Source organism: Aquarana catesbeiana, linkage group LG02 (genome assembly GCF_042186555.1).
Source record: "Aquarana catesbeiana isolate 2022-GZ linkage group LG02, ASM4218655v1, whole genome shotgun sequence".
NCBI lineage: Eukaryota > Metazoa > Chordata > Amphibia > Anura > Ranidae > Aquarana > Aquarana catesbeiana.
The window spans coordinates 590,364,271-590,379,843 of NC_133325.1; the positions used below are offsets into that span (position 1 = coordinate 590,364,271).

At 47.4% G+C, this 15,573-nt stretch overlaps 1 protein-coding gene across 1 annotated transcript in view; it reads right to left on the bottom strand.

The window, feature by feature from the left end:
* The window catches only part of F5 (coagulation factor V), a 164,785-nt gene that overhangs the window by 48,528 nt on the left and 100,684 nt on the right, over positions 1–15,573 (bottom strand). Inside the window, exons 18-20 of the mRNA XM_073616258.1 lie at positions 15,374–15,553; positions 7,391–7,507; positions 7,056–7,127 (exon numbers count right to left, since the gene is read on the bottom strand). Coding sequence (XP_073472359.1) covers positions 7,056–7,127; positions 7,391–7,507; positions 15,374–15,553 — 369 coding nt within the window. The remainder of the gene's footprint in view (positions 1–7,055; positions 7,128–7,390; positions 7,508–15,373; positions 15,554–15,573) is intronic.

Consider the following 15,573-nt stretch of genomic DNA (forward strand, 5'->3'; position numbering starts at 1 on the left):
AAACCGAGGAAAAATAAGGAAGCTAACCCCCAGGGACACGCCACCAGGTCCTCCTCTGCTCACCCACCACTCATCATGGAGTATTTTAACCACGGAGCTCCGGCGGGACTACACGCGGTCAAAATGGCGCCGGCTCCCTGCACGGCGACCCTCTCTTCTCCACAAGCCTATCCGGAACACGGGACATCCAGGTATGGCTCTGAAGGGGATCTCCTGGCTGCCCACACCTCGTTCCCCCCTGCCAGCTCCCTGATCGGGGTCCCTGCTCCCTCAGGAGGACACCTATTAGAGAGCCTCTCGCAGCTGTTCCCCCCCCTGCCTCGTGGGGCTCCAGCCATCCCCATCTGCACACACCGCCCAGCCATCCTTCTCCTGGGACTCCTCTATCCCTGAATGGGATCCCCACTCTCTGCCACAGCGATGCCATGCTCACAGGGACAGAGCTCCCTCCCTCTCTCCACATCAGAGGGATTCACCTCAGGTCCAATTACCCCTCCAAGCCCCACACTCACCAGGGCTTCAGAGGGCTCATTCACATCCAGGGCGCCCACAATGCTCTTCCAAGAAGACCAAGCTTAAAACTACCACCCCCCTCCAACCACCCCAGGGAGGCTACCCCATGCCAGCACCTTATTCAGCCCCAGTGCAAGGCACCTATGCCCACACTGCAACGGACTCTGACACTGAACCCGAGGCATATACCTGCTGGCGGGACTATGTCCGATGCATGCCCACAAAACAGGACTTCCGTATGCTCATTCAAGAAGTGCGCGACACCTGTAGATCTGAGATCAACATGCTACGTACTGACCTCCACCATTTATCTACTAAAGTCACATCTCTAGGAGAAGATGCCTGCAACACCAAGCATGAACTCTCACAAATACATGCCAGCCTTGCCTCACAAGCCTCCACCCTCAGGGACTTCCAACTCCACCTCGAGGTCCTTAACAATAGGGGCAGGCGCAACAACATCAGGGTCCGCGGTCTCCCAAAGGCAACTCAGGATGAAGATTTACCATCTACCGTACAAGCCATCTTCAACAATGTATTGGGCCGCCCAGAAAATTAAAGTGTCAAATTGGACCGGGCCCATCGTGCCCCCACGGACCGGTGTCCAGACCCGAGACATGATCTGTAGGGTACACAACTACATCCTCAAAGAGGAAATAATAAGAAAAGCGCACAACATGCACACTATTGACTGTGACGGTACCCCCATTCTGCTCTTCCCGCATTTGTGGTGGATCACTCTCCAGCAACGGCGCTCCCTACAACCACTCCTCACCTCACTAAGAGAAAATGATTTCCGGTACCACTGGGGTTTCCCCTTTAGCCTCACTGCAAAAAGAGATGGGAGGTCCACCACCCTCCAATACCCAGAAGATCTCCAATTATTCTGCAGAGAACTGGACATTCCAGTTCCACCTACTCCCGACTGGGACCCCCTACCTGTTCCTCCACCACACCCAGATCCCTGGATTCAAGCTACTGGAAGGAAGCGCCTGAGGCCTTATCACTCTGGCCCCCCCACCGCTGCCTCACCAGGGGTGAATATTCACTCCTCCGGAGGCCTTTTCCATATTGGTGGTTTGCTGACTGGCTCTTACCACCCTTCTCTCTTCACAATGCTCCTAGATGGGACTTGCTAGTTTTTTCATCCAAATGCTTGGGTTTACCTAATAAGAGTGCATACTTATGGACACACTTCATATACTAGTATGATTACAGGTACCCAATAGGGCTCTTGTGATTTTCCCTCCCCCCTCTCCCCCTCCCCTTCCCCTTCCCATTGCTCACCAGGATGTTAGACCATGCCTGGCATGACCTCCTCCCCCCCAGTTACTCTCTTTTTGAGTACCGAACCAGGAGACACATCTGCCCCAAATTTTGAGGCCGCTGGACTTCACCCCTCCCCCCTTTTTTTTGATTCCCCAGAGCAAATAGTCCAATCTGTTGTTCTTGGGTTTTAGTTATAGTTGATACCACTTGATAAATGCAGGTTCATTTCTAACTGCAATTGCAGGCAGGCCTGGGAGAGGGTCACTCTTTCCCTGGCTCTACCACCTCTCCCTCCAGGGGCTCACCGAATGGTTCCGGTTCCATTTTTTTCTGGCGGAGGTTTTTTTGCCACCCCCGTCAGGAGGAGCCTTTTGGAGATTCCCAACCCACCACCTTTTTTAGGTGGGTTACACTGGGAATTGTTAACCGGATTTGATTTTGTACTAAATGTTATGTTTCTTTTATGCCTTCTCCTCTATTCTGGGCTCTTTCCTCCTCTTTCTCTTCTACTTTCCAACCTATTGGACACCCCCTGCCTACGGAGCTCGGATCCCACCAACAGGGTCTTGAATCTCCGATCCGAAACCACCTTGGGGAACCAGCCTGCAGGCCCCCTGAAAGCCTGGACACCACCAAGCCCGCTGGAGAGTTCAAGGGGTCTGCAGCGGACATCATTTTTATCCAGGAGACACATCTTGCTAAAACCGGCACCATGACATTTGCTCTTAAACACTTCCCTCAAATATACCTGGCCTCTAACCCACATAAACGTGTGGGGGTAGCAATCCTTTTTAGACAGGGTTCCCCCTTACAGTTACAATCCCTATACTCGGATCCACTTGGGCACTCTCATCCTACAAAGTTCCTGGAAGGGAACTAACCTTACTTTATATAACATTTACGCCCCAAACACCAATCAAAACTCCTTTCTGTCCAAAGTGTATAAACTACTATTTGCAGCCCCCCACCAATATTTGGTAATTGGAGGAGACTTTAACCTGACCTACTCCCCATGCCTAGACAAACACTCCATAGGGCGTGGGAAAATCTCCTTGGCAGCAGATAGGAAATCCACCCTCTTTCGCCAACTAACCAGGAGGTATGCCCTATTCGACACCTGGCGCACCACCTATCCATCAGCTAAACAATTCACCTTCTACTCCCATCCCCACAAGTCCCACTCACATCTAGACTACTTTTTTGTCAATGCTCCAACCCTGAGAGCATGTACAGGCTCGGATATCCAAGCCAATTTATGGTCTGACCATGCCCCAATTAAACTCTTCCTAGCACTCTCCCCGGGATCCTTTAGAACCTGCCACTGGCGCCTGAATCAGTTTTTGCTCAAGCATGACCCTTCCAGAATGGAATTGGAACAAACCCTGAAGCCGTACTTTACAGAAAACAGCTCTCCTGATGTTTCCTCCGCTTCCCTGTGGGAAGGTCATAAAGCACTCTTCAGAGGCCAGTGCATCTCACTCTCCACTGCCCTAAAACTTAACGCCAATGCAGCCCGCCGACTGTTATTAGACAAACTCAGACACTTAGAATCACGACTGCTTTCCTCCCGTCCCTAACCATTCTTAGGGAACTTATAAGCACCAGGGCTGAACTGAGGGACATTGACCTGGGTAAGACAGAGAAAGCACTGCTCAAGCTACAACAGATCTATTATGACAAGGCTAATAAGCCACATACGCTTCTAGCAAGACAACTTCGTGAACGAGCAGCAGCTTCATCATCCACCCCTCTTAAAGATGCAAATGGCACCCTTCAATCCCACCCCTCTAAAATTGCCCAACTCTTTCACGACTACTATTCGACTTTATATAATGACCCGAGTGTACCACACAACCCTCCATCTCCCGACTTATCTCAGGGTATCCATTCCTACCTAGCAGACTGTGATCTTCCTATTCTCTCCTCTGCCCTAACTAGCCTCAATTCCTCTATCTCTGAAGAGGAAGTAACCGACACGATTAAATCTCTACCGAATAACAAGGCTCCCAGGCCCGATGGTATTCCATACCTCTACTACAAAACTTTTCTACCACTTCTTCTCCCCCACATCACACCTCTGTTCAACTCATTATTGTCTGACACATCTATCCCTAGAGATATGCAGACCTCCTTCCTTACGCTGATCCCCAAACCGGGAAAGGACCATACACTATGTTCCAACTATAGGCCTATCGCCCTCCTTATACAGACCTAAAAATTTTCACAAAGCTATTGGCAAATAGGTTAAATAACTTCCCACAATAACCAATCCGCAAGGATCAAGTGGGATTTATTCCCCTTCGTCAGGCAGGGGATAACACTCGAAGAGTCATTGACCTCGTGGAGGTTGCAAACAGGAATAGAACGGAGGCACTGCTTCTCAGTTTAGATGCGGAGAAGGCCTTTGATAGGCTGAGCTGGCCTTTCCTGTTTGCAACACTCCACCAGGCTGGTATTAAGGGCCCTTTCCTTCGAGCCGTTACTCGCCTATAATCACCCCCCTCGGCTCTAGTTCGGACCCAGTTTGCCTCTTCCTCCACTTTCCGGATTACTAACGGGACCCGACAAGGCTGCGCACTGTCCCCTCTACTCTATGCCCTATGTATTGTGCCCCATATCAGAAAGAACCCAAACATTCACGGCATCCCTGTCCGTATCAGAGACTTTAAGATATCCTTATTTGCGGACGATGTTCTGCTTACCCTCACATAACCCCATGTTTCTCTCCCGAATCTACATGTAGAGCTAGATCGATACAGCACCCTCTCAGGATACAAAATTAATAATTCAAAGACGGAAGCCCTCCCCACAATATACCCCACCAGACACTATCGGCACTTTCACAAACATTTAATTATGCGTGGAAGACTTCTTCCTTGAAATACCTCGGGGTCCACCTCACACTCACCTACAACACTCTCTATAAAGCCAACTTCCCCCAGCTATACACCTCCATTAGGGCCTCCCTGGTCAAGTGGAAATCTCTAAAGCCATCTCAGTTCGGCCGCCTTGCGACCATAAAGATGACAATTCTACCTAAACTTTTGTGCCTCTTTGAGACACTGCCCATCCCCATTCCATCCTCACACTTAAAGAAACTCCAAGACGATCTGATAAATTTCTTCTGGATTTATAAGAGGCATTGGATTGCTAGATCGGTCTTGTATGCTCCCGCGATCAAGACGGCCTTGCGTTCCCCAACATAGCCAAGTATTATCTGGCAGCCCAGTTACGTCCTGTAGCCTCTTGGTGCACCCTCCATGCCTATAACCGATGGACACAAATTGAGAAGCTATGGTCAGCCCCCGTTCACCCGAATTCCATTTTGTGGAGTTTGGATGTATCGCCCAGTGGGTTACAGCTCTTAGGACCAATGGTACTCTTGCAAACATTATGGCGGCACCCAAAATTGACGTACCCGCTTACCACCATTTCCTCCCTGGTCACCTCATTTCTATTTACACCCAATATCCCGGATAGCTTGACCTCGCAGATGTCTCACTTTTGGATGGATAGGGCCCTATTTCGCTACGGTCAATTGGTGGATACCAGAACCAGAACCTTGCGATCCTTTAAAGATCTGCAAGATGCCTTTGATTTGCCCAGACAGGCTTTTTTTTTAGCTACTTACAAATACGCCATTATGCGCAATCTTTGGTAATGAACCTTCAATTCTCCCCTCCAACCGAATTTGAAAAAATATGTCTAGAGGGCTCGTCCCCTAAAGGTATGATTTTGCGCACCTATCAGCTCCTGATCACGGATCTGTCGCCAACCAGACCACGACATGCCTATAAATGCGTAAGTGGGAGCAGGCCCTGGGTGAGGATATACCCCTAAATACGTGGCAGCTCATATGGTCACAGGCCTCTAAGAGCTCCATCTGTATGCTCTATAAAGAAAATCAATATAAGATCTTATTTCATTGGTACCAAACCCCTGACCTGCTCCACTCCATATACCCCTCTGTCAACCCCCGCTGCTGGCGCTGTTGTAAAGATAGGGGGACGCTATATCATACCTACTGGGCCTGCCCTCTAATCGTCCCTTACTGGCAGACGGTACACTCTTTACTCCAATCCATCTTTGGTACCGGGGTGCCCTTCAACCTGAAAACTTTCCTCCTGGGCCTCCCATCCCCCTCTTTCTCTAAATTGTCTAAAAAGCTTTTAGCCCAAGTGCTAACAGCAGCGCGGTGTTTGGTGGCCCTGAAATGGAAAAAGAGGGAACCCTCCTCACTGTTTGAATTGCACTCCAGGATCAGACATGTTAAAAGAATGGAGTACCTGACAGCCTCCCAAAATGATAATCTTGATATACACAATCGAGTGTGGGAGCCGTGGGTTATGTTTGAGACCCTTACAACCTAATATCCTGTGAACCTTGACCTCGCAGAGGTTGCTTGCACTCATGGTTGGTGCCCCCTCAGGTGGTGCGGAGCTTCTAGGGTGGGTGGTTGTCCTCTCTCCTTTATCCTCTCTTCCTCACTACTCTCTATCTTGTTTCTCTCCTCCTTTCTCTGACTCTGTATCCTTCTCACTATACTCTTCTTCTCCTCCATAAGTTTACATGCAGTCCTGCAGGTTAGACTCTATTGTACTACAAAAATTCTGAATCCTACTTAACTAATCTGATAATTCCACATATTGTCACTGGATGTATGCTTTGCATGTCTTTACCGAATTTTACCACTGGCCAAAATGTATCTTGACTACCTGCCAGATATATTCTTTCTACAATAATGTGTATCCTCTTATATTTTATGTTGAAATCTTTTTTGAAATCAATAAAAATTGTCACCTTAAACCTTAAACTTTATATAAAATTATTTTTAGCTTTGGATAAGTGGAAATTGGGAGTAGTTAGGAGTACTGTAAGGTTTTTTTCTTTGATGTTGTTGTCTGTGTTCTGTTGGGGTGTTTTCCCTTTACATCCTGATACACAAGATACACAGGCGGCCTTCAGAAGCCCTCTTAAAAAAGGAAATATCCAGTCTTAGAAAAGGTGTCTCCACTGGAAGATTTCCCTGTACCTGCTTTCCAACATTTGGATCTACACCACCTTCTGTACCAGACACAGTAGTCACCAGGGCAAATATAGTGGGTAATTATCCCCAGCTGGGACACTAAGAGGAGTGAAGACTGGACAGAAGTCTTAAGCCTTCCATATTCTATTAAAAACTAAAAATATAAAGTTTGGACTTTACATAGTTTTAAATCTTTTTACATTACAAAAAAAATGCATAGCGGCACAGCTTAGAAGATTTTACTTACCTATGTAATGTGATGCAGTGATCTGATCATCGGATATCAGTCTGCTTGCCATGCCAAGAGGAATGTTACATTCTGGAAAATTAAGCATTTTTTTATGTACAAAAATTGGAGCCAGTGCCAAAGGCAAAGATGTTCAATAACCCTAAGCAACTACATTTTTTCTTTAATTTAGATTAAAGACATTACCTTCCATAACCCTAAGCAACTACATTTTACTTTTCTTTTAGATTAAAGACATTACCTTCAATGGGCATCATAATAATTAAATTGTTTTATGGCTGATTCATACAGTAAAATTATTCACCTGATTATCTCCATCCTATATTTCTCCTTACCTGCATTTGCAATGTTGAATATTGCTTGCATTCCTGCTTGCTGATATTCTGCCACTTCCGTATCAAGCTGCCAAAGACCAGGTTTTGCAGGACGCATTTCAACTGTTGCAAATGAACCTTTAACATGATTCAATAAACATATTTAATAATTTTTTACTTGCAGAATTATAGATGAACTAACATTAATAAACCATCACCAGTGAAGTATAAAACCTAAACACAAAAATGTAATATTTTGTAGCTTACCAGTACTTAAAGTGATTGTTATTTTTATATAAAAAAAAGACTTTACAAACATATTATACTTTCCTGCTCTGTGCAGTGGATTTGCACAGAGAAGCCCAGATCCTCCTCTTCTCGGGTCCCTCTTCTGTGCTCCTGGCCCCTCCCTCCTGTTCCGTGCCCCCACAGCAAGCAGCTTGCTATGGGGGCACTCAAGCTGAGTCCCAGCTCCATTCAGACCCATCCCTGACCCCTCTCTCTCCTGATTGGCTAGCTGATTGACAGCCAATGGTGCCGCTGCTGTGTCTCAGCCAATCAGGAGGGAGAATTTCGGATTGGTGAGAAACTTGTGGACATCGCTGCAGAGAGGGACCTCAGGTAAGTATTAGGGGGCTGAGGGGGGCTTCTGCACACAGAAGGCTTTTTATCTTAATGCATAGAATGCATTAACCCTTTCATGACTAAGCCTATTTTTGAAATTTGGTGTTTACAAGTTAAAATCCGTATTTTTTGCTAGAAAATGACTTAGAACCCCCAAACATTATATATATTTTTTTAGCAGAGAATCTAGAGAATAAAATGGCGATTGTTGCAATATTTTTTATCACACGGTATTTGTGCAGCGGTGTTTTAAATGCAAATTTTTGGAAAAGTGACACTTTCATGTATTTTAAAAAATCCAAACAGTAAAGTTACCCCAATTTTTTTGTATAATGTGAAAGATGATGTTACGCCGAGTAAATAGATACCAAACATGTCACCCTTTATAATTGCACGCACTCGTGGAATGGCAACGAACTACGGTACCTTTGAGATTCCATAGGCGACGATTTAAAAAATTTTCACCAGGTTACCAGGTTTGAGCTACAGAGGAGGTCTAGGGCTAGAATTATTGCTCTCGCTCTGACGATCGCGGCGATACCTCACATGTGTGGTTTGAACACCGTTTACATATGCGGGCGCGACTTCCGTATGCGTTTTCTTCGCTGCGCGAGCTCGCGGGGACAGGGGCACTTTAAAAATTTTTTTAGTTTTTTATTTAATTTATTTATTTTTGTACTTTATAAATTGTGTTTACATTTTTTTTTTTTTTTTTTTTTTACTTTTATTGCTGTCACAAGCAATGTAAACATCCCTTGTGACAGTAATATGTGGTGACAGGTACTCTTTATGGAGGGATGGGGGTCTAAAAGACCCCCCATCCCTCCTTTACACTTCAAAGTATTCAGATCACCGAAAACGGCGATTCTGAATACTGTGTACTTTTTTAAATTCGGCGCCATTGGCAGCCGAGTAAACGGGAAGTGACGTCATGACGTCGCTTCCGCATTTACAAGAAGAAGGCTGGAACGAAGCCGCTCGCAGCTTCGTTCCAGTCCGCCCCCAGCCGCCGAAGGCAGCCGAACAGACACCGGGCCTCCCGATCGCACGGGAGGCCCGGTAACAGCGGCGGGAGGCGGCGGGAGGGGGGGGATGTCCCCTCCCGCTCCTCCGGTATAATAACCGAGCGGCTTTTAGCCGCATCGGTTGTTATATTCGGGTAGCCGATCGCCCGCTGAAAACAACGGTACCGGGATGATGCCTGCAGCTGCGGGCATCATCCCGGTATAACCCCGGTCGGCGTTCGGTCGGCGGGAAGGGGTTAAGATAAAAAACTTTCTGCATTTCAACCACTTTAAGTGTGATGGCAGAATTAGTTTTCTTTTTTTACACTTCTACATTATTTCCTGGATGGACCTTAGGTTGTAAAAGCCAGTAAGACGCATGAAGAAGTTCTACCAGCTGACTTCATTATCACACACAGTGCACCTGCCCTCACCCCTCCAGCAGATGGCTCCCACTCACCTCTGCAGGTACTTGCATTTCCAATACAATCGGTGATCACCGTTCTCACTAAATACTCAGCCTTCAATTTTTTTTTCTTTACTTTCATCTTGCATAGATCTTTCATTTGGCAGAGTGTGCAGGTGCTGAATGACCAGATAACAGTCTATGTGGATTGAGTTGTAGTATTGAAAATGGTAGAAGTGTGTCTTGGAAGTATGTAAAGCTCACCATACACTATACAATCTCATTGTACAATCTCCTTTAGAGCTACCATGAGCTATGTATTACAAGGGCCTGCTTAATTTGATACAGAGTGAAAAATGCAACACAGTCCACTCCAATAAAAAGTTTTGTAGCTTCTTATGCCGCATACACGCGATCGGAATTCCCGACAGAAAAAGTCAGATGGGAGCTTTTGGTCGGATACTCCGACCGTGTGTATGCCCCATCGGACTTTTTCTGTCGGCATTTCCGACGGACTTAGATACAGAACATGTTCTAAATCTTTCTGTGGGAAATGCCAATGGAGGTAATCCCATTGGCAAGTCCAACCAGAGGCGTATCTAGGGTATGGCAGCCATGGCAAGTCCTCAGACCCATTGTCAACCAAGCACGGGACCATCTATTCGTTTACTAAGGAGTTGACTACTGGACTTGGTACAACCAGAGTCTCTAGCATTTTGGGACCTTTTGTGCCATTGCTGGTGATTGTCCATCTGCCTCAGGAACCCCTAGTTTAACTGTGGCCTCCAGGTGCTCTTACTTTCAGACTGGCCACAATTCCTGGCTACATGCCCAAAGCGCCCACACTGCCAGCAGTTTTGGTCTTCATCTGGGTCCCTCCACAGGGGATTCTTGCCCTGGGAGAGGTGGGCTAACACTTGCTTGAATGTGGACATTTCTTGCCTCATGGATGCCATGTTCTGGGTGAGTTCCTTGATGGTGGTGTGCATGGTCAACAGGGGGAACAGCGCCAAGGCCTCATCTCTTACGTATAACAGTTCATATTTCCTTGTCGCAGCAACAGTTGCTTCCGCATCCTCCTGCTCCCCAGCAACTGCCTCCTCCTTGATGTCAGTAGAGGGAGGGCTGCACTCTTATTTGTTCCTGCAGGGCTCTCCTGACAGAGCCAGTGTCAGGAAAGGCACATTCTTGTGCACAGGTGCAGAATACCAAGAAGCTCTGTCAAGGGCGTCGGGAGGGGGTGGCTAGACGTGGCTGAAGCCCCGAATGTGCCCCCAAAAAGCCCCGAGCCTCAGGCTTGCAGCTCTTCATTATAAGCCCCGAGTGGCGAGCGCCAGGACCGATCTGATCCCGAGCGCTGCCGAATTTGGCAGAGTTTGGCCGAGTGCCATAGCAGGTCCTGCCTTCTGGAGCCTGCATCACCTATGATAGACGTCCCCCTGGTCCAATGCTGGGACCGCGGGACATGTGACGTCCATCAGAGGCGCTGCAGGCTCCAGAAGGCGGGAATTACAATGCGGCCGCCGCGCCACTGTGAGATGCCCCGCTCAGCGCTCTGGTGGCCCGCTCTCCTCTCCTCCTCGGCTCCTCCTCTGACTGCCTGGCTGCTGTGACACCGCACACCACGGCTGAGCTGAGGTAGGTCAGACAGTGTATGTGGGTCAGGCAGGTCAGTGTAGGTAGGTCAGTGTATGTAAATGTCAGTGTAGGTAAATGTCAGTGTATGTAAATGTCAATGTAGGTAGGTCAGTGTAGGTAGGTCACTACGGTCAGTGTAGGTAAGTAGGTCACTACGGTCAGTGCAGGTAGGTCAGTGTAGGTAGGTCACTATGGTCAGTGTAGGTAGGTCAGTGTAGGTAAATGTCAGTGTAGGTAGGTCAGTGTAGGTAGGTCAGTGTAGGTAAATGTCAGTGTATGTAGGTCAGTGTAGGTAGGTCACTACGGTCAGTGTAGGTAGGTCACTACGGTCACTACGGTCATTGTAGGCAGGTCAGTGTAGGTAGGTCACTATGGTCAGTGTAGGTAGGTCAGTGAATGTAAATGTCAGTGTAGGTAGTTCACTACCGTCAGTGTATGTAGGTCAGGTAGGTCACGGCCTAGCCAAAATAAAAAAAAAAGGCCTGCATCATGTGTACACATGCCCCCCCCCCCCGTTTCCGGTCTTGGACTTCGGGCTGAAGCCCCTGGTCTATTTGCCACCTAGCAACGCCCCTGAGCTCTGTCCTTGGCAAATTTGCTGATGCGCATGCGCGCACAGGCGGGCTATTTAAGCTGCACTATGGCCTTGAGTTATTGTCTTTTGGACTAATATGTTTCATGAGTTTCTGCTATCGATTCCTGTGTTGACTTCCTGCTATAAACTTGATATGATTCTGACTCTGAACGCCGCCTGTACCGACCCCTGGCTTGTCTTGAGATTTCATCTCTGCCTGCTCCTTCTGTTCATCCACCTATCTGCTGTTACCGACCCTGGCCTGACTTCTGATTACTCTTCTGCCTGCTGCATGTACTTGATCTGCTCACTAGTTGCTGACCTGGATTGCCGAACCCTGCTTCCTTCCCTGCATCCGAGCCTGCTGATATGTGTCAGTCTCCTGCTCCAGTCTACCTGCCAGTACAGCTTTCAGTCTTTCTTCCTGCGGTTCCAGGATGCACAGCCTACTCTTCAGCATCCATCAACGGAAGACTAGGGATGATTTTTTGAACACGTGAACACTGTTAAAGTCTATGGGACACGAACATGAATAATCAAAAGTGCTAATTTTAAAAGCTTATATGCATGGTATTGTCATAAAAAGTGTTTGGGGACCTGGGTCCTGCCCCAGGGGACATGTATCAATGCAAAAAAAGTTTTAAAAATGGCCGTTTTTTCGGGAGCAGTGATTTAATAATGCTTAAAGTGAAACAATAAAAGTGAAATATTCCTTTAAATTTCGTAATGGGGGGTGTCTATAGTATGCCTGTAAAGTGGTGCATGTTTCCCGTGTTTACAACAGTCCCTGCACAAAATGACATTTCTAAAGGAGAAAAAGTAATTTAAAAGTACTCGTGGCAATACACATAAAAGTCATTGAAAAAAATGGCATGGGATTCGCCCACAGTCCATTACCAGGCCCTTTGGGTCTGGTATGAATATTAAGAGGAACTCCAAACCAAAATTAAAAAAAAAAATTGTGTGGGGGTCTCCCCAAATTCCATACCAGGCCCTTCAGGTCTAAACTTATCTAAAGCACTTATGTCAGCACAGCCATGTACATCCTTCTTCTCTAACCGCTTCCAAAGATTTTGAAGGGCTACTACAAAAGAGGAGCTGTCTGCAGACGTAAAAACCTGTGTCTCAGTTACAGGACTGTCACATTTTGTACAAACAGGCCTTCCAGGTGTGCCAAAATTAGTTCTAGGCTGGCTCAGGAATCTTCTGGTAACACCATCACCACTCGGCAAGCATCATTCTCATCAGATGGGTAGGACACAGGCGAGTGGAACTCTCAGTCACTTCTCCCACTCTGATAGAGAGATGTTTGACCCATTAAACTTAGGCACTAAGGCCAAGCCCACTCCTAATGGTGCCATACTGGTCCCCACTCCTCTTTCCCCACCAGCTGCGAAGAGAGGCATATCCTGCCGACTGCCACCAAGTGTGGGAAGGATGCAACATGATGCTCCTGTGGCAGAGAATGCACTCAGAGGCCGAGATGGATGAGAACAGTATATTAAAGTCCCAACAATGTACAATCAGTTCAGCGAGTAGGCACAGTAGCAAAGGATTGTAATCTTGAAATGACGCTGACAGCTTAAGTAGTGAGGAGCAGGAATGCAGCCTGGCCGGTCCACATCCACATAGGAGGCTTCCTAAGTGGAGATAGCGCAGTCCATGCATTTTTCCTACTCCTCGGGAACCTTTCCCTGCCTCTATGCACTGTCCCTGTCAGACCCTGAACCCGTCCCTACCCTGGTCACCCGCACAAAGCACGCCAAACCTATGAGCCAGAGTTTGAAATAGACACTGCCCTGACCCAAGATGGTCACCGAGGCCATGTGGGGCGCCAGCATCCAATCAGACAGCTCTTCTCCTGGTGACCGCAGAAAATCTTATTGGTTGAACTAGATGGACTTGTGTCTTTTTTCAACCTGACTAACTATGTAATTATGTAAATCATAGAGGAACCAAGTTCCTCACAACTTTCTTCCCCCTTCTGCATACTGTATAATTATTGGTACTGCTTCTCTTTCACACAAATTCATGTACTTACACTACTTGCATTAAAAAAAAAATACATTTAATGATGTATTAACCACTTACCAGGCACTTAGACACCTTCCCGCCCAAGCCAATTTTCAGCCAATTTTCATTTTTTTGTAAATAAGTACGTTTTAGTCTTCAATGATGGGCACTAATATGGTTGCACTGACGGGCACTGATAAGGCGGCACTGATGGGCACTGATGAGGTGGCACCAATGAGGTGGCACTGATGATGGGCACTAATAGGCGGCAATGATGGGCACTGATAGGTGGCACTGATGGGCACTGATAGGTGGCACTGGTATGCGGCACTGATGGGCACTCATAGGCGGCACTGATGGGTACTTATGGGTGGCACTGATGGGTACTTATGGGTGGCACTGATAGGTGGCACGGATGGGCACTGATGGGCACTGATAGGTGGGCACTGATGGGCACACATGGACACTGATAGGTGGCACTGATGGGTGGCACTGATGACACTGATGGGTGGCATTGCTGGGCATCACTTAATTATTCTCTTACATAATGGTGCCAGTCAGTGCCCATATGTAGGCACTAATTGCCACAGATTTGGCATTAATTTACACATGTGGATGGCCATGGGGGATGTACCTGGCCATCCACATGTTATGTGCCACCCTGGTGGTCCTGGTGGCTTCCCGGTGGTCCAGTGTGGGCATCTGAGGGGGGGCTGCGTTGATAAACAATCAGCGCAGACCCCCCTGTCAGGAGAGCCGCCGATCGGCTCTCCTCTACTCACGTCTGTCAGATCACCGGCTCTTCCTGTTTACATCGTGATCAGCCGTGATTGGACACGGCTGATCATGTGGTAAAGAGCTTCCGTCGGATCGGTGTAGATGCGTGATCACTGAACCACCGCCAGGCGGGCGAGAAGTGGTTAAGGATGACAGAGCTTCATTAACTTATGTCTTTTATATCTGTCTAGAATTCAGCTTTCACCCTTAAAGGTGCCACCATACACCTATGGTGATTTGCAGGATCGTGCCAACCATATAATGACGGCGGCTGGTCAATCATGCTTACCTAGGTGGATGCAGCATTGATCCCCCGTAATCTCTAGGTGTGAGAACTGAGCGATCAAACATCGCTGGTCACTCAGTTCTCCCTGTCACTCTGAGAAGGGAACTGGTGACTGTCATTCACTGCTGTCTGCTCTGCCCCCCATACTCACTGGAGGGCTAGGCTGTGCAGGGGTCGTAAGCGGCTGGCTTGCGCTCTTAGTGACTCGCTGAGAGGCTGAGCCAGGTGCCAGTCAAAGCTCCTGGGTGCATACCGACCATATCCAAACAAGCTTTTATATCTATCTAGAATTCAGCTTTTAAAGATAAGTATGGGTTTGTTTGTTTTTTAATCATGCTTACCTAGGTGGATGCAGCATCGATCCCTCGTCATCTCCTAAGGGTGAGAACTGAGAGATCAAACACCACTGATCACTCAGTCCTCCCCACCACTCTGAGAAGAGAGCTGGTGACTGCTCTCCCCATACTCACTGGAGGGCTAGGCTGTGGAGCAGGCAGGAGCATCTCGCTAGTACTCTTAGCGACTCGCCAAGAGGCTGAGCCAGGTGGCGGTCAAGGCTCCTGGGTGGATCCCAGCCGTATTCAAACAAGTTTTGGCTGTACTTCTTCTTTAAGTAAGTGATTCAAAACATGCACGCCAACAAAAAACAATTAGTGAAAAAATTAAGTGATTATTAATATACCTGGTATTAGAGGATATACTGCAAGTCGATGTTCATTATTTATACTTTCAGTGACAGTCTGACCATGAAAATTAATCACATGCACGTCCTTTGGATTTCCCATGTTTAACAAATGCCATCGTACTAATTCATCTTGATACATTTGAAGACCTTGCAGATTGTAAATAATTCCATTTATTGCTGAAATCAAAAGATAAGTG